This window comes from Hyla sarda, chromosome 2, assembly GCF_029499605.1.
Source record: "Hyla sarda isolate aHylSar1 chromosome 2, aHylSar1.hap1, whole genome shotgun sequence".
Classification (NCBI taxonomy): domain Eukaryota; kingdom Metazoa; phylum Chordata; class Amphibia; order Anura; family Hylidae; genus Hyla; species Hyla sarda.
In genome coordinates this window covers 162,989,964-163,015,414 of record NC_079190.1, presented here as the reverse complement: position 1 = coordinate 163,015,414, position 25,451 = coordinate 162,989,964, and the positions used below count along the sequence as shown (strand labels likewise).

Sequence of the window (25,451 nt, the reverse complement as noted above, 5' to 3'; positions counted from 1 at the left end):
TAAGAGGTGTCACTATACAGCTATATCTGCACATTAGAGAACTCAGACGATAGATGGCTGACATTATCTAGTCAAAATACTTCACAGACACCTTTGCGTACACCCCAGCAGGTGCCTAGTGCACATCGAACAACCGTGACTTAGTGTTGTCATGGATACTATGAACTTTCATCACCTGTCAAAACAGTGATTAAAAGTGTTATTTGCCATTTATCTGCAGTTCATTTAGTAATTTAATATTTGCATATTGACTGGCTTATGGATGTCTTTACAGCAGATCTGTAGGAAGGTAATAAAACGGTGGCCATACAATGACACAATCTAACTGGAAATTTTATGCACATGTATTTTTTACAATATGTACTGTATTTAAGCAAAAATATTTAAATAGCATAAGAATTTCCAATGACATTATCTTCTGGAAAGTTTAGCTCTTTATATTTGCTTTATTGTTAATGGCCTCGTTTAAGAGCCTTAGGTAAAAAAATAAATAAATAAATAAGGTCCTTGGCTAGTCTTTTTAAGATTGCAAATTAATCATGGGGCATGTTTTAATGTAACATTGCTGTCTTATTATTTTAGAGTTCCAGTAGCTAAGAATGATATGAAGAGCTGGGACCTTTCTGTTTCACTGGAGGGTACTACCCACTACGTTGTGGTCACAAGGTTAAAGGATCATTTTTCTGTAAGTATCTGCATATGTTATGTTTAAAATAAAAGTGTTAAAAACACGCTTAACTCCTTCTACTTAGGTGTCAAAAGAAATTTACAGTTTATATTGGGGAGAAATCAACAAAAAGTTGGCCATATACTATTATCTGTTTATAACACAAACAAGTATTACAGATGCTGACCTAGTGCATATTGAAAAGTTGCTTTGCAGTGTTAGATTAGTGTTAGCGTTTGGTTCTGTATTTAAAAATGTATTCATTCCAAGTGACAGATCTGCCACACAACAATGAAAGCCAAGACTGGTCCATGGAGTATGGCAGAGGTCAGTTGGGGATTTCTCTTTTAAACATTATCCAAAAAGAGAAACCTACACACTGTACAATAAATCCACACCCAGACACCAACACAATATTTGGAAAAAATCTAAAATGTTTGAGTCAATAAATTCAAAACAGACATAGAACATTAATTAAAAGATCCCACAAAAAGGGACACGCCAAAAATCGAGGGGGCAAAACGCTCTCCCTCCAGAAGCACAAATACTAAATGTGAATAATTGCATTCCACAGTCTGACCTGAAGATGTATGGTTTCCAAATGCTGTATCATAAAACCTCCTAGTATCCATGAAAAAGGATATCATACAATATACACAATGGGGTTTATTTAACAGTGGAGTGTAGGTTTCTTTGTGGGTTTTGATTTCCAACTGGTATTTTCCCAAGGTATTTACTAAGATTTCCCTACATTTTGCACTTTTCCCTACGTTTTGCTTTTTTTACAACTGTTCTGATCTGTCGGGTTTTCCTCAGTTCAAATCCACCACATTTTCTGTGGAAACCATATGTTAGGATTTTTCAAAACTGTCGGGACCATGCCCACTTTATCCCGTGGCCATGCCCCCTTTTCGAGTTTTTCTTGTAAAATGGAGGGTTTCGTTTTTTTGGGTCCCAAATTGTGTCGCATGGGACGTGCGATACAATTTGGGTGCAAAACCTGACAAAAAGTCGGGATCACGTTAGTAAATAAACCCCAATGTCTAGGTATCGGACATCTATGCAAATATGGTAGTAATAAACCCACACATAAATAATATCCAACAGCAAAATACCAATCTAAGAATCAGAAGCGATGCAGACTTTGGCGTTTGTGCTACCAACAGGTTCCGTCGCTATATATAAAATATATATATAAATCAAAATCATAATTTACCTGTGCATACGTGCCGGACTATAGCTCTTGCCCCAATAGCCTAGGCCAATCAATTGAACTGGCCCTCGCTCCTTCTGACCAATCAAGAGGTCAGTCTTACAAGTTCAAAGATGACGCCAAAAAATATAAGAGAGCGCATGTGCTAAATAACGCCAGGTGCAAGACTTGGAAGAATGACCTCTTGACCTCTTTAATTCAGTCAGCTTCGGCGGGGCTGCGAGGACTGACTAGGGACGCACTGACGTTGCACAGAGGAGCCGCGCAGGAGGATGTCAGGTGTCGGCGGCTGCGCCCGATAGTCGTGCATCCCTTGCCTGCACAGCCAGCACCAGTGTGCACCCACCTAAGCCTGCTGAAGATACAGTCCAGGTGAGAACCAGTGGCAGGAGTCAGTAACAGTCAAAGGGGGACTGGGGGGCATGTTATTTAAGATGGGGTGGGGGGTGGTAACTAAAATGACACAGGGGGCCCTCGAGGGCACAGGGGGATCACAGTGGCCACCTCAATTCCCAAACCCACCTTTGATCCCCCTGTACCATTTCAGTCCCCTCCTCTGAAACCCAGACCCGCCCCCCCCCCCCCCCCTGATCCCCCTGTGTCATTTCAATTCCCTAACCACGCCCCATGGCATGCCGCACAGAGGGGATCAGAAGGGGGATTGAAATGGTGTGGAGGGTGGATTGGGAATTGAAATGACAAAGGGGGAATGAAACGTCAGCTCAGTGGAGCTGATCGGGACCGTGGCTGTGAAATCGCGATGTCCTGATCAGCTGAGAGAAAGGCGGGAGGGCCCTTACCTGCCTCCTCGCCCTCCGATCGGTGCTTCTGTGCTCCAGTCAGTGATGGCAGGATGGAGCACTGATAACACTGACCAATGCTATGCTATGGCATAGCATTAAACCGTATATGCAATCTGAATATTGCATGTAATAGTTCCATATGGGGACAAAAAAAAGTGAAAAAATGTGGGGGGGGGGGAAAGTTAATAAGTTTGAATCACCCCCCTTTTTCCATAAAACAAAAATGTGTGTATATGTGTGTATATACACATATATATATATATATATATATATATATATATATATATATATATATATACATACATGTAAACAAAAATATACATAAACATATGTTGTATCGCCAAGTGCATAAATGTTCAGACTATAAAAAAATATTGTCTATTTTTGGTCACTTTATACCCAAAATTTTTTTATAAAAAGCAATCAAAAAGTCCCATAAAAAAAATAGTTTGGTTAAAAACTACAGATCACGATGGAAAAAATGAGCCCTCACACATCCCTGTATCCATAAAAATAAAAAAGTTATAGGGGTCAAAATAGGACAATTTTATATGTACTAATATTCATACAAAAAGTTATAATTTTAATCAAACCTATAGAAGTTGGGTATCCTTGTAACCGTATGGACCTACAGAATAAAGATAAGGTGTCATGTGTACCGAAAAGTGCACTGCGTAGAAGCGGAAGCCCACAAAAGTTACAAAAGTAGAATTGGTGGAACAAAAAAAAAAGCTCTTATATGGGTCTGTAGGTGCAAAAGAGTTATGATTTTTAGAAGGTGAGGACGAAAAAATGAAAGTGCAAAAATGAAAAAAAACCTGTGTCCTTAACCCTTTAAGAACTGAGCCCTATTTCACCTTTTGCAATTTCATCTTTTGCAATTCTGACCACTGTCATTAATAACTCTTAGATGCTTTTATTGATTATTCTTATTCTGAGATTGTTTTCTCTTGACATATTCTACTTTATTTTAGTGATAAATTTTCGTCGTTACTTGCATCCTTTCTTGGTGAAAAATCCCCAAATTTCATGAAAATTTAGCATTTTTCTAACGTTATTCCAAATAAATGTTATATTGATTCACAAATACAATATGTCTACTTTATGTTGGCATCATAAAATGGACCTATTTTTACTTTTGAAAACATTAGAGGGCTTCAAAGTATAGCAGCAATTTTCAAATTGCAAAATCTGAAGGGACAGATGTTGCAGAACTACAACTCCCAGCATGCCTTGGCAGTCTAGGCATGCTGAGAGTTGTAGTTTTGCAACATCTGGAGGGCTACCGTTTGGGCACCACTGTAATAGTGGTCTCCAAACTGTGACCCTCCAGATGTTGCAAAACTACAACTGCCAGCATGCCCAGACAGCCTTTGGCCGTCTGGGCATGCTGGGAGTTGCAGTTTGGCAACCACTAGGAAGGCAGCAGTAAAGATCGCTTTACTGCCACCTTCCATGATGCTCCGCGCCGTCGCCTCCCTACCTGCGCTGTTGATCTCCGCTGATGCCACCGATGATCGCCGGTCCCCACCGCATCTTCTCCACAGGTAACGGCCGCCATCTTCTCCCCCCGTTCTGCCCGACATCCAGGGGTGGGCAGAGTGGGGGGTTTCCATGGTAACCCCCTGTCTTCAACTGCCATTGGTCAGTACTCATTGCTGACTAATGGCAGGGGATAGGAGGAGGTGGCACCACTGCAACCTCGCTCCTATCCCTTAGGATGATCAGGGCTGTTACTGACAGCTCCGATCATCCCTATTTCCCCGGTGATCGGGTCACCAGAGACCCGATCAGCCCGGAATAGCAACAAATCGTAGATCTGAATTGATCTGCGATTTTCCGCGATCGCCGACATGGGGGGGGGGGGGCTGGCTCAGGACCCCCCTGGGCGATATGCTGGGATGCCTGCTGAACAATATGAGCAGGCATCCCGGTCCAGTCCCCACCCGGCGAGCGTCTGGGACCGGAATTCCCACGGGCGTATCCATGCGCCCTCAGTCCTTAAAGGAAAACTGTCACATATTTTCTCCCGCACTATCCACAGGTATTGGTGGATAGTGCGTGAGGCACTGATTAAAACGAGCCCTACCTTGGTCTGATCCGTGCCGCCGTTCGCCCGCAATTGTAGTTTTAATCTCTGTGTATATCCTGCTGTAACTGGCAAAGGTGGTGCTTCTGCGGGCTAACGGACACTGACGTCAGCGCCGCTCATGAATATTCATGAGCAGCGCTGACGTCAGTGTACGTTAGCCCGCAGAAGTAACGCCTTTGCCAGTTACAGCAGGATATACACAGAGATTAAAACTACAATTGCGGGCGAACGGCGGCGCGGATCAGACCAAGGTAGGGCTCGTTTTAATCAGCGTCTCCCGCACTATCCACCAATACCTGTGGATAGTGCGGGAGAAAATATGTGACAGTTTTCCTTTAAGGACTTTAAAACGGGGGGTGTATAGATACGCCCTCCGTCCTTAAGAGGTTAAAGTGGAAAACTTTTTTTTTTTTATCAACTGATGCCAGAAAGTTAAACAGATTCGTAAATTAATTCTATTAAAACATCTTAATCCTTCCAGTACTTGTATACTATCAGTGGCTGTATACTACAGAGGAAATTATTTTCTTTTTGGATTTCTTTTCTGTCACAACCACAGTGCTCTCTGCTGACACCTCTGTACATGTCAGGAACTGTCCAGAGCAGGATAAAATCCCCATAGCAAACATATGCTTTTCTGAACAGTTCCTAAAATGGACAGAGGTGTCAGCAAAGAGCACTGTGGCCGTGACAAAAGAGAAATCCAAAAAGAAAAGAATTTCCTCTGTAATATCTAGCCGCTAATAAGTACTGGACGGATTAAGTTTTTTTTTTTCCTCCTCTCCTTCTAAAAATAACTTGTTCAATTTTGCACCTACAGACCCATATAAGGGCTTGTATTTTGTGTCACCAATTGTACTTTGTAATGACATTACTTATTTTATAACATACCGTATTTATCGGCGTATAACACGCACTTTTTAGGCTAACATTTTTAGCCTAAAGTCTACCTGCGTGTTATACGCCGATAAGCCGCTGCAGTTCAATGATTTAATGCAGGCGTTTTAAATCAATGAACTGCAGCGGCTTTTCAGGTGCAGAGACCGCCAGCGCTGCCGGCTTCTCTGCCCCTGCCTGTCCTGGGGTCTAGAGCCCTGCTGCCGGCCCTTCTCTCCCCCTGGCTATCGGCGCTGACAGACAGTGGGAGAGAAGGGGCAGCGGCACCCATGGCCGGCGCCGCTGCCCCGTTGCCTCCCCCATCCCCGGTTGCATAATTACCTGTTGCCGGGGTCGGGTCCTCACTGCTTCAGGCCTCTGGTGTGCGTCCCCTGTGTCGTTGCTATGCGCTGCACGGCACGGTGCAATGACGTCACTCGTGGGACGCACACCGGAGGCCTGAAGCAGCGCGGACCTGACCCCGGCAACAGGTAATTATACAACCGGGGATGGGGGGGCAGCGGGGCCGGCAATGGGTGCCGCTGCCCCATCTCTTCCCCTGGCTATCGGTGCCGCTGCCCCAATACCGGCGCCGCTTCTCTACCCCTGGCTATCAGCGCCGGCAATGGGGCGCCGGCACCGATAGTCGGGGAGAGAACGGGCAGCGACGCCGATAGCCAGCGGAAGAGAAGCGGCGGCAGCAGGGCTCTAGACCCCAGGAAAGGCAGGGGGAGAGAAGCGGGCAGCGACTGCCTCTCTCCCCCTACCTTTCCTGGGGGTGTATCGGGGTATACGCATGCACACACACGCACCCTCATTTTACCAAGGATATTTGGGTAAAAAACTTTTTTTACCCAAATATCCTTGGTAAAATGAGGGTGTGTGTTATAGGCCGGTGCGTGGTATACCCCGATAAATACGGTAATCTGCAGCCAAACAAAAAAAAATTTGTGGGGTGAAATGAAAAAAAATGCCATTTTGCAACTGTTTAGGGCTTCCGCTTCTACGCAGTGTACTTTCAGTAAAAAGTACACCTGATTTTTATTCTGTAGGTCCATACGGTTACAAGGATGCACCAAAATAGTATGTTTAAAATTGTCATCTTCAGACCCCTATAACTTTATTTTTCCGGTCTGTAGTTTTTATTGGTACTATTTTAGTTTTAATAGGACTTTTTGATAGCTTTTTTATAAAAAAAATTTATGGTATATGAAGTGACCAAAGTGTACGCCATTGATCGTGGGGTTTAGCTAACCTTATATTTTAATAGTTCGGACATTTACACATGCGGCGGTACCACATATACTTATTTTTTTTTTTTTTTATTACCGGTACATTATTTTATTTAAAAAATGGGAAATGGGGGGGGGGGGGGGGGGTGATTCTAACTTGTATTAGAAGAGGGGCTTTCACATTAACTTTATTTTTACTTTTTACACATTCTACTTTTTTTTTTTTTAAAGCTCCAATAGGGGGCTAAACTATGCAATCTTCTGATTGCATACACTGTTCAATGCTATGCCATAGCATAGCATTGATCAGTGTTACCGGTGCTCTGCTGCTCCAGCCTGCATGGCTGTCGGGGAGCAGCAGAGGACCGATCGGACGGCGAGGAGGCAGGTAAGGGCCCTCTCAGCTGGTCGGGACATCATGATTTCATTGCGATGGTCCTGATCAGCTCCGCTGAGCTGCCAGGATGCTTTCCCTTTCATTTTATACGCTGCAATCAACTTTGCTCGTGGCATCTTAACGGTTAAAGCCGGGTATCATCCTGGTCTTTGATGCCCGGCATTAACCCTGGGTCCTGGCTGTTGATAGCAGTTGAGACCCACCGGGTTTAAAGCACGCTCAGCCCGTGAGCGTGTTTTAAACACCGGTAATGGGACCAGGGCATACCTGTACATGCCAATATAATAAAACTATTTGTTATTTATATAAGTAAAGTTACATAAAAAAAAAACTGGATTTTAAATTAATAGATGTGGTGATGTCTTTGGCCGTGTTTTTTTTTTTTATTAGTTTTTTTTTTTGGAGGGGTGGGGGGGTCTGATGAAAGAAGCCCCTGTCATTCAGGAACATTGTTACCCTGAAAGGATGTACTTTGGTCTTCATCAGTGTTAAGTTAGGTGTACGTGTCAAAATAATATCCGCATGAATGTCAGTACTCACTGTTTCCAAGCTTACCATTACGCAGAGCATAACTCTTTCTTCTCTAGCTTGCTCTTTGCTTAATGCATCCTGATACTATCTCTTCACCAGGTAAGTGCAAGCACATACCATCCAAGTTATATTCAAGAAAAACTGATTCATCTGACAAGGATACCTTCTTGCATTGCTCTATGGTCCAGTTGTGATGCTCATGTGCCCAATGTAGGTGATTTTGGTGAACAGGAGTCAGCATAAGCACTATGACTGGTCTGTACACAGCCGAATAGACAAAAAACACTTCAAGAATGGACTGTTCCTAAAATGTGGTGTCAGTGTTATTTACTTTACCTAGCAACGCTTGCAGCTGATTCCCATTGATTTCATTTTTATAGCAGTACTTGTTGGGATTCCAATCTGTCAATAGGACATCATTAATGTTAACGGCAGGTTTGCAGCAGACATTGAACGCAGATTCCAGTTGGCGCAAATCCACCACTAAGGACATTCAGTAAGGAAATTCCTGGATGAATTTCCTCAGTGAGAACAGACCATTGATGTTACAACTGACTGGTGTTTACTTGTATTCTCGGCTATGCTGGATGCTGTTGAATGCTAACAGTCAACAAGAATGCAAGCTGATATACCTGAAGCACCTTAGCTGTGCCTCTGTATTGCTTTTGTAAAATTTGTTCTCCTACACACTAGTATTGCTGCAAACCTTTCACTAAAATCTAAAAAGTACATTCCTTAGCACTTTCCAGGTAGTTGAGACTGTTATCTTTATTTGATATGGAATTATAGTAAATAAATGTGACCTTTTCTTGCACCACATCAGTGTGGGAACATGCAACTCCTTCATCGTGTTAGGGTGCATTCACACCACATTTTATCGATCTGGCTGCTGGCATACCATGGTTATCAGTCCGGCCACAAAACCGGATACATCGCAAAAATGAGCTGACTGGAGTCACTATCTGACACCAGTCAGCGCATTTAAATGAATGAGATTCGATGAAAATACGGCTGCGGACGGTTTTAAAATTCCCCCGCCTGATCCGTCAGCCAGATCGTTAAAACATAGTGTGAACGCACCCTTAGACTGTTATGAAGGGAGGAGGTTGAGCAAGCTCAGGGGCTTTGCCTGTGCCATCTGCAGTGGCCAGGATTGGAATTAACCCTGATCATTTAATGAATGCGCATTGTTTCAATTGATACAATATATGTTGGTACACATTTATGTCAAAACACAGGCAAAAACATAGATTAATTTTAATGGAATATGGATTTTCTTTATTTGTTTGTTTTACTTTTTGGTTTGAAACATTTACAAAATACTTCTATAGAGACAACCCCGGAGTGGACAGAATGGGAGTGTAGGGGTACATGACAGGGGACAGATCTGAAGCGTGAGAGGGGAATGCGGGGTCAGTGAGAGGTCAGGAGTTCGGTCAAGGGGAGGAGTCTGGGGGGGAAGTTTTATATAATGGGGAGGGGGTGCTAGGTTATCTCAGAGTGAGAAGCCAGCAAGGAGAAAAGTTGTTACCGGTCACTCACCATGTCTGATGCGCATGAGGTGCTGCTGCGGCTGGTCAGGAAAGAGGCCTTGGCTTGAGGTCCGGGGTGGAAGTTGCTTTCTTCGTCTGCTGCTGGGGCCCCAAGTGGATCGGGGCCCCGCGGTCGAGCGCCTGCAGGTCCCGCCCACCAGAGCACCTGAGCCCGGAGGTCCTTCCCCATGCCTTCTGCAGCCATTAGAGCCCCATCTGGGACCCTCCTGCTTCCTCTGCTTTAGCTGCCGGAAGTAAGGGAGCTGGGAGAAATCTCAAGGGCAAGCAGCTTGCAGCAAACGGCGTCTACACGTGGGGAGCCGCGGCAGAAGTCGGGATGGTACGGCTGTCCCCTGCACTGATGTTTTTAGTGCAGGGAGAGCTCAGCATTCCAGCAGGAGGTGCAGCGCTGCACCAGTGGCCCGACGGGGCACACGTGACTCGGCTGCTGTGGCTTGTGGAGAACTGGTTGTGACTACATGTAGCACCGCAGCCCCTGGGAAGCGTGGGGGGCCGGCGGTTTTCTCGGCATGAAGATGGAGCAAGGCCTATGAAGAGACGGGCTGAAGGAGGAGTTACCATTTGACTGCAAGCCTTCGCCATCCTGGCTAGTGTGGTTGGGGAGAAGGCACCTGACAATTGCTTGCCTCTCTTCTGTTATCTAGACTCGGTGGGGGAGGCTTACATGGTCTATGGGGGTACCGCGTGGCTGCGGTACGATGAACAGTTTCGGCAGCGCAAGGTGGTCCGGCCTTTGTTGTGCTGGGACCACAAAGACATTGGGCTTTGGATGCGGTTGATTTCAACGCCGCGGGGGAGTGAGCAGTCCTTTCAGGACGGCGCCGGTCCTTCCGGACCTGCATCCGGCAGGCAGGCAGGGGCAGGAAAGGGTTGCTGTTGGCAATTTAATGAGGGTCAGTGCTGATTTGGGAATGGGTGCCGTTTTAAGCATGAATGCTCCGGGTGTGGAGGTGCCCACAATTTGTCCCGCTGTTTTAAAAAGGGGAAGGGCCGTGGATCAGAGGTTGACCACAAAGGGGGTAATGCCGGTGAAGGTGGCAAGGATGGTGGGGTTACTAGACCGGTATCCAAAAAGGGGTAGGAGGGTTTAGAGTTCGGTTTTCGTATCCCGTGTTCCAATGTTGGCCCTGCAGGCGAGGTGCGGAACTTGAGGTCAGTGTTGCAGTATCCGAATGTTGTGCGGGAGAAATTGCCTAAGTAGGTGCCGCTGGGCCCGTTTTCAGTTCTCCCGCTGACGGACTTGCGACTGTCACCCTTAGGGCTGGTGCCTAAAATAGAACCGAATACGTTTCGGCTCATTCATCACCTCTCCCATGCGCTTGGGGGTCAGTGAACGATGGGATTGACCCTGCCCTTTGTGCTGTGTCTTATACATTTTGATGCGGCCTTGACTTGGGTGCGCCGATATGGGCAGAAGGCTCTGTTGGAAAAAACTGATATAGAGGTGGCTTTCTCTTGCCGGATCACCCGGATAACTTCTTGTTTTTGGGGTGTTGTTGGGCAGGTGTTTGTTCGATGTTTGCCTATGGGGTGCTCAGTTTCTTGTGTGTACTTTGTGTTTTAGCACCTTTTTGGAGTGGGTGGTGCGTCCAGGTGGACTCCTTGCTGCATTACCTGGATGACTTCCTGTTTATCGGTCCTCGGGGGTCAGCAGTGTGTCCGGTGTTACTGCAGACTATGGAGAGAATGGCGGCCTGCTTTGGGGTGCCTCTGGCGCCCAACAAGACTGAGGGGCCTGGCACACAGTTTAAGTTTTTGGGCATCCTCATCAATATGGAGGCTTCCCGAGGACAAACTGTGGAAATTGCAGGCAGTGGCTACTGCAGCGAAGATACAACTTCGGGACCTGCAGTCGTTGTTGAGACTGCTTAACTATGCCTGTCGGATCATGCCAATGGGGCTGGTGTTATGTAGTAGGCTGACGATGGTGGGGGTGGGACGGCTGAGGCATTATTCTGTTCATTTGACGGCTGAGCTTAGGGCCAATATGGTGGTGTGGTTGGAGTTTTTGGACAGGTATCATGGGAGATCGGTCATCATAGGGAGGCAGGTGTCCAACTGGGATTTGGAGTTTACGGACGCATCTGGTAGTCAAGATTTTAGTGCTTATCTGCAGGGGCAGTGGTGTGTGGCTTCGTGGCCAGAGTCTTCGAAGTCCTCGGGTTTCATGCGGAACCTGGCTCTCTTGGAACTCTTTCTCATATTGGTGGCTGTGGAAATTTGGGGGGAGTGGCTGCAAGATCCGAAGGTATCTGGGCTGGCTATGGTAGCTGCTGGAAGGAGTGGGATGATTTGTTGCCAGGTCTCGGGGTCCTGCGGACTGAGGGGGATTGGATGGCTGCTGTCTTGTTTTTTGTAGGTAGGTTGTTTAGTGATGGGGTGTCTGCATCTGGCCAGGTTTGGGGGCTTCCTGACGCCACAAAGTCTTTCCTGGTGAGGAGGGTGGCCAGGGGGTTTGGTTGTTCGGGATTTGAAGAGGCCGGTTTCTTTTTCATTATTGGAGTAGCTGTGTGGTGTGCTGGGGACTGTGTGTGTTTCTGGTTTTGAGGAAGTTCTATTTTGCCTTGCTTTTTCCCTGGCGTTTTTTGGGGCCTTTAGGGTGTCTGACTTGGTTTCGCCTAGCAAGGTTTCAGCGGGTGGCCTGTTTGTTTCTGATGTGTACGAGGAGGGCACGGGTTTGGAGTGTGTGGTCTGCCGTTCTAAGATGGACCAGCTGGGTCACGGTTTCCTGGTTCGGTTGTTGACCCTGGGAGGGTCCAGTGTGTGTCCTGTAAGTTGTTTTAGGGATTATATGAAGCTCTGCCGTGCGGTTGACGGCCCCTTGCTGGTATATGTGCTAGGGGAGTGTTTATCCAAGTTCCAGTTTATTCAGGTTTTTAGGAAGGGTTAGGAGGTCTTGGATGGGCCCCTGGAGAATTTAGTTCACATTTAGTTCTCATTTAGGATCTGAGCGGCCACGGAAGCGTCTATGTGGGGGTTAGCTCCGGATGTGATACGCCGCCTAGGGCGTTGGGAATCTGATAGGTTTAGGCTTTATGTACATCCCCACTTATTGTGATTATCCGGGGAGGGGGAAGTTGCTCCCTGGCTGGGATGTTGGTTTTTGTTTTGTTTTACAGGTATGGCTCAGTGCCTCGTGTGAATCCTGGGACAGTCCTGCGGCGGCTCCGGGGCTCTGAATGATACAGCCTGGCAGGGCCAGACTTTATCAATCGAGCGCAGAGCGCGCAGATCATTGTGGTTTTATGAAACCACAATGATCTGTATGAGGAATCTAATGATTCCTCCTAAAAGTCCCCTAAGGGGACTAAAAGTGTAAAAAAAAAAAAAAGTTTAAAAACACACACATTAACCTCTTCCTTATTAAAAGTTTAAATCACCCCCCTTTTCCCAAATTTTATATTAAAATATTTAATCATAATCAAAATACACACCTGTGGTATCGCTGCGTGCGTAAATGTCTGAACTATAAAAATATATAATTAATTAAACCGCATGGTCAATGGCGTACACGCAAAAAAATTCCAATGTCCAGAATAGCGTATTTTTGGTCACTTTTCATACCATAAAAAAGGGATAAAAAGCGATCAAGAAGTCCGATCAAAATAAAAATGGTACCGATTAAAACTTCAGATCACGGTGCAAAAAAATTAGCCCTCAAACCACCCTGTATGCGGAAAAATAAAAAAGTTACAGGGGTCAGAAGAGGACAATTTTAAATGTATAACTTTTCGTGCATGTAGTTATGATTTTTTCCAGAAGTGCGACGAAATCAAACCTATATAAGTAGGGTATCATTTTAATTGTATGGAGCTACAGAATAAAGATAAAGTGTCATTTTTACCGAAAAATTTACAGCGTAGAAACAGAAGCCCCCAAAATTAACAAAATGGTGTTTTTTCTTCAATTTTGTCGCACAATGATTTTTTTTTTCGTTTCGCTGTAAATTTTTGTGTAAAATGACTGATGTCATTACAAAGTAGAATTGGTGGCGCAAAAAATAAGCCATCATATGGATTTTTAGGTGCAAAATTGAAAGGGTTATGATTTTTAAAAGGTAAGGAGGAAAAAAGGAAAGTGTAAAAACAGAAAAATGCTTGGGGTCATCAGACAACAACCCCCCCCCCCCCCATGTCAGCGATTTGCGTTGATTCCGGGTCATACGGCTATGGTGACCCAGAATATAAGGGGGATCGGGGTTGTCCAAGACACCCACGATCCCCCTGAAGGGATAGGAGTGAGGTGGGAGGGGTGCCACCCCTCCTATCCCTGCTATTGGTCGTCAAGAAGCGACGACCAATAGCAGATTGGGGGCAGGGGGGGTTAACTTTCGGTTTCCCCCTTCTGCCCACCCACAATAGACTGGGCAAAACGGGGAAACAGAATGGGACCGGCGCCGAAGGTCCACTTACCCATCTGCGATCGGCGGCAGAAGAGGACAGCGATGCGGCTCCCTGGATCCTTCGGAAGCCGGTGAGTTGCCTAGCAACATCTGGAGGGCTACAGTGGTCTCTAAACTGTAGTCCTCCAGATGTTGTAAAACTACAACTCCTAGCATGCCCACACAGCTGTTTTCTGTCTGGGCTTGCTGGGATTTGTAGTTTTGCGACATCTGGAGGGCCACAGTTTGGAGATCACTGTGCTGTGGTCTCTAAACTATAGCCCTCCAGATGTCGCAAAACTCCAAATCCCAGCATCCCCAAACAGCTGTCTCGGCATGCTTGGAGTTGTAGTTGCGTACCTCCAGCTGTTTCATACCTACATCTCCCAGCATGCCCTTCAGCGATCAGTACATGTTGGGAGTTGTAGTTTTGCAACAGCTGGAGGCACACTGGTTGGAAAATACTGAGCTAGTTAACGGAACATAACTGAAGGTTTTCCAACCAGTGTGCCTCCAGCTGTTTCAAAAGTACAACTCCCAGCATGCACGGTCTGTCAGGGTACATTCACACAGGAGGATTTACAGTGAGTTTTTTGCTTCAAGTTTGAGCTGCTGCAAATTTTTCAACGCAGCACAAACTCCTAGCAGGAAACTCACCATAAACTCCCGCCAGTGCAAATGTACCCTAAAAACACTACACTACACGAACACATAATAAAGGGTAAAACACTACATATACACCCCCTTACACTGCCCCCCCCCCCAATAAAAATTAAACCTATTGTATGGCAGTGTTTCCGAAACGGAGCCTCCAGCTGTTGTAAAACTGACTGTCCAGGCATGCTGGGAGTTTAGCAACAGCTGGAGGCACCCTGTTTGGGAATCACTGGTGTAGAATATCCCTATGTCCACCCCTATACAATCCCTAATGTAGTCCTCAAATGCGCATGGCGCTCTCTCACTTCGGAGCCCTGTCGTATTTCAAATAAACAGTTTAGGGCCACATAGGGGTTATTTCCGTACTCGGGAGAAATTGCACTAAAAATTTTGGTGGCCTTTTTTTCCTTTTACCCCTTATGAAAAGGTAAAGTTGGGGTCTACACCAGCATGTTAGTGTAAAAAAAAATGTTGGTGTTGCCCCATACTTTTAATTTTCACAAGCGGTAAAAGGAAAAAAAAGACCCCCAAAATTTGTAACGCAATTTCCCCTGACTACAGAACTACCCTATTTGTGGGCTTAAAGTGATCTGCGGGCGCATAACAGGGCTCAGGAGTGAAATGTACATTTGAGGTCTAAATTGGTGATTTGCACAGGGGTGGCTGATTTTACAGCGGTTCCAACATAAACACAAAACAATAAATACCCACGTGTGACCCCATTTTGGAAACTACACCCCTCACGGAATGTAACTGGGTATAGTGAGCCTTAACACCCCACAGGTGTTTGACGAATTTTCGTCAAAGTTGGATGTGAAAATGAAAATAATTATTTCTCACTAAAATGCTGGTGTTACCCTACATTTTTCATTTTCACAAGGGAGAATAGGAAAAAAAAAAGTATCCTAAAATTTGTAGCACCATTTCTTCTGAGTAAGAACATACCCCAAATGTGCCACAGTCCGCACAATAGAAAACCCGGTACTGCCCGGCTCAAGCACTCCAATAGATCCAATCGTTTCCACTTGCAGCAATTCCGTTCACACAGTGACTTGGTGGTGCTCACAGTGCACAAAAAAGGTAGTTCACTTCAAACACAATATCCAGCAATAGGAAGAAATACACCGGGCAACTCACCATTAGATGCTTGTGTGTCTTTATTGGATAAAACGGTACATCAGTGCGGCAGACGCTTGTTGAGGGATGTTTCACAGGCTACAGTCCGTTTCTTGTGATACTTCGCACTTCAACAGGCCTTACACCTGGTATAAGGCCTGTTGTAGCGCAAAGTCTCGCGAGAAACGGACCCTATCCTGTGAAACATCCCTGCACGAGCGCCTGCCGCACTGATGTACCGTTTTATCCAATAAAGAAACACAAGCATCTAATGGTGAGTTGCCCGGTGTATTTCTTCCTATTGCTGGATATTGTATACCCCAAATGTGGCAGTAAAGTGCTCTGCGGGCAAACTACAATGCTCAGAATAGAAGGAGCGCCATTGGGCTTTTGGAGAGAGAATGTGTCCGAAATTGAAGGCCATGTGTGTTTACAAAGCCCCCATAGTGCCAGAACAGTGGATCCCCTCACATGTGATTTTGTAAACTACACCCCTCACGTAATGTAGTTAGGGGTACAGTGAGCATTTACACCCCACAGGTGTCTGACAGATTTTTGGAACAGTGGTCCATAAAAATGAAAAATGTAATTTTTCATTTGCACAGCCCACTGTTCCAAAGATCTGTCAAATGCTAGTGGGGTGTAAATGTTCACTGCACCCATTATTAAATTCTGTGAGGGGGTGTAGTTTCCAAAATGGGTTCACATGTGGGGGGTCCACTGTTCTGGCACCACAGGGCGCTTTGTAAACCCACATGGCCCCTGACTTCTATTCCAACCAAATTCTCTCACCAAAAGCTCAATAATGCTCCTTTTCTTCTGAGCATTGTAGTTCACCCGCAGAGCACTTTACATCAACATATGGGGTATTTCCTTACTAATTTTCCATTTTCATGTCCAACTTTAGCGGAAATTTCTCAAGCACCTGTGGGGTCTTAAGGCTCACTGTACCCCTTGTTACATTCCTTGCTGTTCTGGCACCATAGGGGCTTTCTAAATGCGACATGCCCCCTAAAAACCATTTCAGCAAAATTTGCTTTCCAAAAGCCAAATGTGACGACTTCTCTTCTGAGCATTGTAGTGCGCCCGAAGTGCACTTGACGTCCACCCTTGGAGTATTTCCATACTCAGAAGAGATGGGGTTACAAATTTTGGGGGCATTTTCTCCTGTAACCCCTTGCAAAAATGTATAATTTGGGGGAAAATCTGCACTTTAGAGAAAAAATATATATATTAATTTACACATCTGAATTTAACAAAAAGTCTTCAAACACCTGTGTGGTGGTAAGGATCACTGGACCCCTTGTTATGTTTCTTGAGGGGTGTAGTGTCCAAAATAGTATGCCATGTTGTTTTTTTTTTTTTGTTTTTTTTTTTTTTTTTTTTTTTTGCTATTCTGGCACCATGGGGGCTTCTTAAATGTGACATGCCCCTCAAAAACCATTTCAGAAAAACTCACTCTCCAAAATCCCATTGTCGCTCCTTCCCTTCTGAGCCTTGTAGTGCATCCACAGAGCACTTGACATCCACATATGAGGTATTTCCTTACTTAAGAGAATTTGGGTTACAAATTTTGGGGGTCATTTTTTCCTTTTACCCCTTTTTCAAATTTCAAAAACTGGGTCTAATAGAACACCTGAGTGTAAAAAATGAAGATTTTGAATTTTCTTCAACACACTTACTGAATGTCATTTTGAATACTTTGGGGGGTGCAGTTTTTATAATGGGATCATTTATGGGGTATTTCCAATATGAAGACCCCTCAAATCCACTTCCAAACTGAACTGGTCCCTGAAAAAATTCTGATTTTGAAAATTTGGTGAAAATTGCTGCTGAATTTTGAAGCCCCCTGATGTCTTCCAAAACTAAAAACATGTCAACTTTATGATGCAAATATAAAGACATATTGTATATGTTAATCAATATATAATTTATTTGGAATATCTATTTTTCCTTACAAGCAGAGAGTTTCAAAGTTAGAAAAATACCAAATTTTCATGAAATTTTGGTCTTTTTCACCAAGAAAGGATGCAAGTAACAAAGAAAATTTACCACTGTGTTAAAGTAGAATATGTCACGAATAAACTGTCTCGGAATCAGAATAATCGGTAAAAGCATCCCAGAGTTATTAATGCATAAAGTGACAGTGGTCAGAATTGCAAAAAAGGGCTCAGTCCTTAAGGGGTTAATGACCTCACAAGAAAAATGCTCTGAGAGGATAAAAGCATAGGAGTTTACAAGTACAAGCTGAGCGCAGGAGGGTTTGGTCACATGACCAATTAAAGCCTAAGAATCAGTTGGGATTCATGCAAGATCAATTCTGTCGATGACATCAGTGGCACGCATTGATCTGTTTGTGATGTGGCAAAACTACCATGATGACAAGAGAGCAGTGCTGGAGCTTGCAGTGGTGACAACCCTTTTTTGGGCAAAATGCAATCTGTACTGCCCTTGGCAATGATTACAAAAAAGGAATAAGTACATCTGGTAACTTTTTCAATTGAGAGAAATAAAGATTTTTAAATACGAAGAGTCCTTGCAGTCAGTTGCTTAGAGAATCTGGAAGATAGGGTTATTCTCCCAATAGTCCCTTTCAACTTGTCACTGCATGGTGTTCTGTATACTGTTCAGGGCATTGTTTGTTTCTTAAAGGGGTACTCCCGTGGAAAACTTTTTTTTTTTTTTTTTTTTAAACAACAGGTGCCAGAAAGTTAAACAGATTTGTAAATCACTTCTATTAAAAAAACTTACTCCTTCCAGTACTTTTTAGGGGCTGTATACTAAATAGAAATCCAAAAAGGAAATCCATTTCCTCTGATGTCATGACCACAGTGCTCTCTGCTGACTGCTGCTGTCCATTTTAGGAACTGTCCAGAGCAGGAGAAAATCCCCATAGCAAACATATGCTGCTCTGGACAGTTCCTAAAATGGACAGCAGAGGTCAGCAGAGAGCACTGTGGTCATGATATCAGAGGAAATTCTTTATTTGATTTCTCTTTAGTATACAGCCCCTAAAAAGTACTGGAAGGATTAATATTTTTTAATAGAAGTGATTTACAAATCTGCCTATCTTTCTAGCACCAGTTGATTTAAAAGGAAAAGTTTTCCACGGGAGTACCCCCTTTATGTTAACCATAGACATGAGATAGCTGTCAGCTGAATACTTGTAAATAAGCCTCCGTCAGTCCCCTCTTGTGTAAACAAACTAGCAGGCATGTCAGAAGTGCCACAGACCTGACCCTTCTTTCCAAGCACCTGTTGTCAAGGGACAGTGTTAAGGCCCCCATTCGCATCATCGGATTCTTAGATTCAGGCAACTTTCATCTCGTCTGGATAGTCATGTCCAAGAGGTTGTGTAGGTTATCATGAACAAGAATATACCTAATTTTCATTTTTCCCATACAATATTTGTTGAATATTATAGAAATACCGGCTAGCTATTGTGTTTTAGAAGTATAGCATATGGCATATTGAACAAAATTTAGACACACACATGGCCCTAAATGCTGGATTGCATTTAACTAGCATTACTGTTTACTTTAAGTAAATATAGCAAATGCCTTTCTTTTAACTTGTTTTCCTTTTTCATATGTGTTTTTTTTTTTTTGTTCTAATGGATCACATATTATGTGTGTTGTACATCTTAATCAAGAAAATTTAGAAAAATAAAAAATTGAGCTGTAATGGCATGTCGCACAGATGGTTTCATTTTTGGCACTATTCTTTTAATGAAGACACCAAGGCACATCAAGACTAGTGTCATCTGTTTGTACTATGTACCAGTTTTTGTTCTATTTTTAACTAGTGCTTGTGTTTTCCTTGAGGAAATCAAATTTCAAAGAACTTTATCTAGTCCCCTTAAAATCAAAAGAATGAGTAAAGCCATTTTATGTCTGAAGGGAGTACAAGAGTTAGCCATCGGAATAAAGAAGAAAAGACTTGTCAAAAAGTAATGACTGTGGAATAGTTAGAAAGAGATGATGCCTTCATTTTCTTACTGATGTGTACAAATGAGTACTTAAGAGGCCTTTTTCATGATTGTACGTTCAAAATTTTACACAATTCTGCAGTAATGGTGTGGAATTCTGCCTCAGGGGTGAATTTCTTATCTCGGTGTATGATTTTAAAGAATGTAAAAACCAAGACATTTGTAGTCCTTACATTCTGTTTTGATGATGATGAAAAAGGTTTTTTTGTTTTCTTGTGAATTGTTTCCTATTGATGTATGTTTTGATCTGCCAGCAGCTGATTATTTCTTTATTATTCCCTAGACTACATGTTTCTCATTTATATCTTACCTCCCTTTTTTCATGGTGGATCTTTTGGGAAAAAATGTTTACTTTGTATGGTTTCTCTTCCCTACAACACTGTGCTTATTCATATAAAATATGAACATATGAAAATGTACATAATGAAATGTCTGTTGTGTGTATTTTTGTTGCTTTTTATTGTTTTATAGTTATATTTTCTAAATATTATCACTTGCTGAATCAGATGCTGAAAAAGCTAAAATTACATATTGAAAAAGTGCTCACATTTTACATTAAAGGGTATTCCAATGCTACAGCAAATCCGTACTTTGCTACCATCAGCTGTAGACATCACAATGAAGAAATGTATGTGTGTAATTGTCATTATTATTTAGCCAATATTTGGATCTACAAGCCAACACTTGTATATTGTGAGTATACACAGTCCAGTATATGCTTCCAAGAATTTACTGGAATCTTGCCGGGGCTGGGGGACGATAAAAATATGCACATGCTTGGCGATCATTTGCAAAAATCAAACCAGTTGTAGCACGTAACACAGATTATAAACAATTACTGTATCAACAAACCCCTTTTCATTAAAGGGATACTCCCTGGAAAAAAAAAAAATTTTATCAACTGGTGCCAGAAAGTTAAACAGGTTTGTAAATTATTTCTATTTAAAAATCATAATCCTTCCAGCTATATGCTCCACAGGAAGTTCTTTTATTTTTGAATTTCCTTTCTGTCTGACCAAAGTGCTCTCTGCTGACACCTCTGTCCATTTCAGGAACTGTCTGGAGCAGAATAGGTTTGCAATGGGGATTTGCTCCTACTCTGGACAGTTCCTAAAACGTACAGAGGTGTCAGCAGAAACTGTGGTCAGACAGAAAGGAAATTCAAAAAGAAAAGAATTTCCTCTGTAGCATACAGGAGCTGATAAATACTGGAAGGGTCAAGATTTTTAAATAGAAGTAATTCACAAATCTGTTTAAGGCTTTAGCTTTGTAAATTATTTTCCATTATTTTCATTTATAAATAATTGGGTGTTTGGATCACCAATTTAATTTTGAGCTATCAAATATCTGAAAGACACAGTGATAATTCATTATTGAAATGAGGTTTATTGGATGAACAGAAAATGTTCAATCTGCATTTAAAAATAAAATAGGTGCATAAAATTGGGCACCCCAACAGAAATATCACATCAGTATTTAGTATATTGAGTCTCCTTTAGCAGAAATAACTGCCTCTAGATGATCTTCCTATAGCCTGTAATGAGTGTCTGCAGTCTGGATGAAGGTATTTTGCACCATTTTCCCTTGCAAAACATTTCCTGTTCAGTTAGGTTTGATGGTTGAGGAGCATGGACAGCTCACTTTAAAGGGGTTCTCCGGTGCTTAGACATCTTATCCCCATCCAAAGGATAGGGGATAAGATGCCTGATTGCGGGAGTCCCGCCACTGGGGACCCCCGTGATCTTGCACGTGGCACCCCGTTTGTAATCAGCCCCGGAGCGTGTTTGCTCTGAGTCTGATTACCGGCGACCACAGGGGCGACGACGTGTGACGTCACGCCTCCGCCCTTGTGTGATGTCACGCTCTGCCCCTCAATGCAAGCCTATGGGAGGGGGCGTGACAGCTATCACACCGTTGCCCTGTGGTCGCCGGTAATCAGACCCGGAGCGAACACGCTCCGGGGACTGATTAAAAACGGGGTGCCGCGTGCAAGATCACGGGGGTCCCCAGTGGCGGGACTCCCGCGATCAGGCATCTTATCCCTTATACTTTGGATAGGGGATAAGATGTCTAAGCACCGGAGAATCCCTTTAAATCACACCACAGATTTTCAATCAGGAAGAGACTTGCAGCAAAGAGTGCCTACGAAACTGTGACATCAGACAAGGTGCTTCTCCAAGTTAAACTACATAGCTTTTATTCGGTAACATGCAACACATAAAACATTCTGTTGAACGTTCCTAGCCTTGACCGGGCTCTTTGTCAGGCATAAAACAATACATACAATGGCCAATACAATAGGGTCTCTTCCTGATCTTCACACCGGTAGATGTCTATTGCCTCTGGAGGGACCTGAAGCAGCTGACCACTGCATTAATATAAAGTGTTACGAAGTGTAAAAATAAAAATGGTAAGAAGTCATCATTCTGTTTCCCAGTTAGTTTTGTCATAGCTAAATTCACGAGGTGTGCACCTTGTTTTGTCTATTATTTCTTCACAGATTTTCATTGATATTCAGGTTTGGGGACTGGGATGGCCATTCCAGAACATTGTACTTGTTCATCTGCATAAATTCTAGAGTAGATTTTGAGCAGTACTTTGGGTTGTTGTCTTATTGAAATATCCAGCCTCAGTGTAATTTCACTTTTTTGACTGATTCCTCTGTTATTCTCAATCCATGCGACCTTCAACTTTAACAAGACCTCAAGTACCAATACTGGCCACCCAGCCTCACAGCATGATGGAACCTCCACCAAATTTTACTGTCAGTAGCAAGTGTTTGTCTTGTAACGCTGTGTTCTTTTAACACCATGCATAATGCCCTTTTTTATGACCAAATAAATAATAAAGTTTGTTTCATCAGTCCAAAGCACCTTCTTCCAGAATTAAGCTGGCTTGCCCAAATGTGCATATGCATACCCGCTGATCCAAACACTTTAATATTTAATGAAAATCACGAAAATTGTCAGAGGTGCCTAAACGTTTGCATACAACGTAAAAGGTGTTGTCAAGTGCCGGAAATTTTTTATTTAATTTTTTTTTCTGATGTAAAATAATAAATCTTAATATTATACAGAAATGTTAACGGGTTACTCCGGTGAAAACCTTTTTTTTTTTTTTTTTTTTTTTTTTTTTTTTTTAAATCAACTGGTGCCAGAAAGTTAAATAGATTTGTAAATTACTTCTATTAAAAAATCTTAATCCTTCTTGTACTTATTAGCTGCTGAATACTGCAGTGCAAATTCTTTACCGTTAACACAGAGCTGTCTGCTGACATCATGAGCACAGTGCTCTCTACTGACATCTCTGTCCCCTTTAATACCTTTACCAATTTTATATGCTATTGTGTTCTTATAAGTGGAGGTATGGCTATGTAACGACAAGTTTGACACAGGGGATTGCTCCCCCTGTCTGTTGGTGATGTGATGCAGAGACCGTCTGACTTGGTTTGTGCACTATGCCAATCTCCTTCTCTGTCATGGCTGATGCAGAGACTTAGAAGGGTGCTCAACTTGTTTTTTTTTGTCCTGCGTTTTTTGGTTTGAAAAAAACGCAAGAAAAGACGCCTGAAAAAAACACCAGTGCAATTTCTTGCGTCTGGTGTTTTTCTTGGCGTTTTTTATGGCATTTTTTCATTTGTGTGGAAATTGCATTATTGGCCCCTTTTTGAAGTTTTTTTTTATGGTACCCAAAAAATTCTTAGGTACCAAAAAAAAAAAGATGCAGTATTGATGGAAAAAAAATTTTATTTAACGAAATTTATATTTTTTATAACAAAATTTGTATAAATTTTTAATAAAGTGTGTGTGGTTCACTTTTTTCTCTATTTTTTAAAGTTTTTTAGGTAGCACTACTACTCCCAGCATGGAACAGCCTGTTCCATGATGGGAGTAATAGTACCTGTACTTATGGAGACAAAGGCAGTCCAACCAGCTCACCCCGCCCGGACAGATGGAGCACGGACTCCTGGCGCTGGACTCCTGGCGCTGGACAATGCCGAGGAGAATGTAGAAAATGAAGAATGGAGTCCAGCTCAGTTGCAAATAAAATCCAATTTATTGGCAGACAGATGCAGGAACACAAGGGGTTACGCGTTTCAAGCGCTAAAAGCGCTCTTAATCATACACCATATACAAAGGAAACATGGATATATATAGGCGGAGCAATGACAATCGATCACAGGTGATGGTATTGGATGCCATTAACTCCTTACACACCTTTCAACATAATGAAAAGAAACAAATATACAAGAGGTATATAAATATTTGTGGTGTAAATCGTGTATACATCTGAATAACACAAAGGTATAAGTATATCACTGGAACACCACAAAAAATCACTGAAAACATACGTCTGTGAGGAGATGACTATATATCTTAGGTAATAGAAATAAGGGAAAAATAGTATGTATCACCAAACAAATACAGATTCACAAAGTATACAGGAATAAATGGATATAAATATCCTACATAAATGAATATAGTTTGAGAGAAAATTTAATTGTTTGGTGATCGTGGTAGGTCCAGGGGGCTTTCTTAAAAATATCCAAAAATTAATAGTGAAGAATTACATCTTGACGTTTATTTAAAGGGGTTCTCCTGTGCTTACACATCTTTTCCCCTATCCAAAGGATAGGGGATAAGATGCCTGATCCCGGGAGTCCCGCCGCTGGGGACCCCCAGGATCATGCACGCGGCACCCCGTTTGTAATCAGTCCCCGGAGCGTGTTCGCCCCAGGTCTGATTACAGGCGACCACCAGGCCGGTGGCATGTGACGTCACACCTCCGCCCCCGTGTGACATCACGCTCCGCCCCTCAATGCAAGCCTACGGGAGGGGGCGTGACAGCTATCACGCCCCCTCCAGTAGGCTTGCATTGAGGGGCGGAGGCGTGACGTCACACGCCGCCGGCCCGGTGGTCGCCTGTAATCAGACCCGGAGCAAACACGCTCCGGGGACTGATTACAAACGGGGTGCCGCGTGCATGATCCTGGGGGTCCCCAGCGGCGGGACTGCTGCGATCAGGCATCTAATCCCCTATCCTTTGGATAGGGGAAAAGATGTGTAAGCACCGGAGAACCCCTTTAAGCCCGAAGGAACAAGGATAGAAAGCTTGAGAATCCAAAAAATTTCTCGATTCAGAAGCTTTCGCCTGTGGTCACCACCTCTTTTGGAAGGATTAACACGTTCTATAGCAGTGCAATGAAGGGATGAAATACTGCCGTCATGTACCTCAGCACAATGTTTAGAAACTGACGAAATATTTCTAGATAGAAAGTGGGGTATGTCAGACAGGTGTTTACGTAGTCTTACTTTCAGTGCATTTGTTGTACATCCGACGTATTGTAAACTGCATCTCATGCACGATATCAGGTAAACTACATAAGTAGTATTACAATTACAGTATTGTTTAATTGGAAAAGATTCATTAGTTGAAAAAGACATAAAGGACCTGGTAACGTGCATAACAGAACAACAAATGCACCGATTGTGTCCGCACCTGTATGATCCTGGGTAAGATAGCCAGGTGGAAGGTGTCGTACGGGTACTCAAAAATAAACTGGGTGAGACTTTCTGACCAATCGTGGGTGCTCGTCTAGCTATACACTTGTACCCTGACTTTTTTATACTCTGAAATAAAGGATCTGACAAAACCATATGCATGTGTGTGTTAATAATTTTGCAAATGGTTGAAAAATCGGTGCTGTATGATGTGGAAAAAATGACAGGTGAAGGATCAGTTACTCGGTTTCTCATCATATTCCTACGGGAGCCATGCAGTAAATCAGATACGTTTGGCCCTATCCAGAGTCCATTTGGGGTAGTCCCTGGATAACAAACATTTTCGCACAGAGTCAGCTTCTTTAAGAAAATCTGAATCTGTTGTACAGTTCCTGCGTGCCCTGATCATCTCACCCACCGGTAGGTTTTTGAGAACATGCGGCG

At 43.3% G+C, this 25,451-nt stretch overlaps 1 protein-coding gene across 2 annotated transcripts in view; it reads left to right on the top strand.

The window, feature by feature from the left end:
* PCCA (propionyl-CoA carboxylase subunit alpha) overlaps positions 1-25,451 on the top strand; it is a 1,119,575-nt gene that overhangs the window by 898,007 nt on the left and 196,117 nt on the right. For both annotated transcript variants that reach the window (XM_056555680.1, XM_056555679.1), the window contains exon 19: positions 583-685. In XM_056555680.1, the coding sequence (XP_056411655.1) occupies positions 583-685 (103 nt within the window). The remainder of the gene's footprint in view (positions 1-582; positions 686-25,451) is intronic.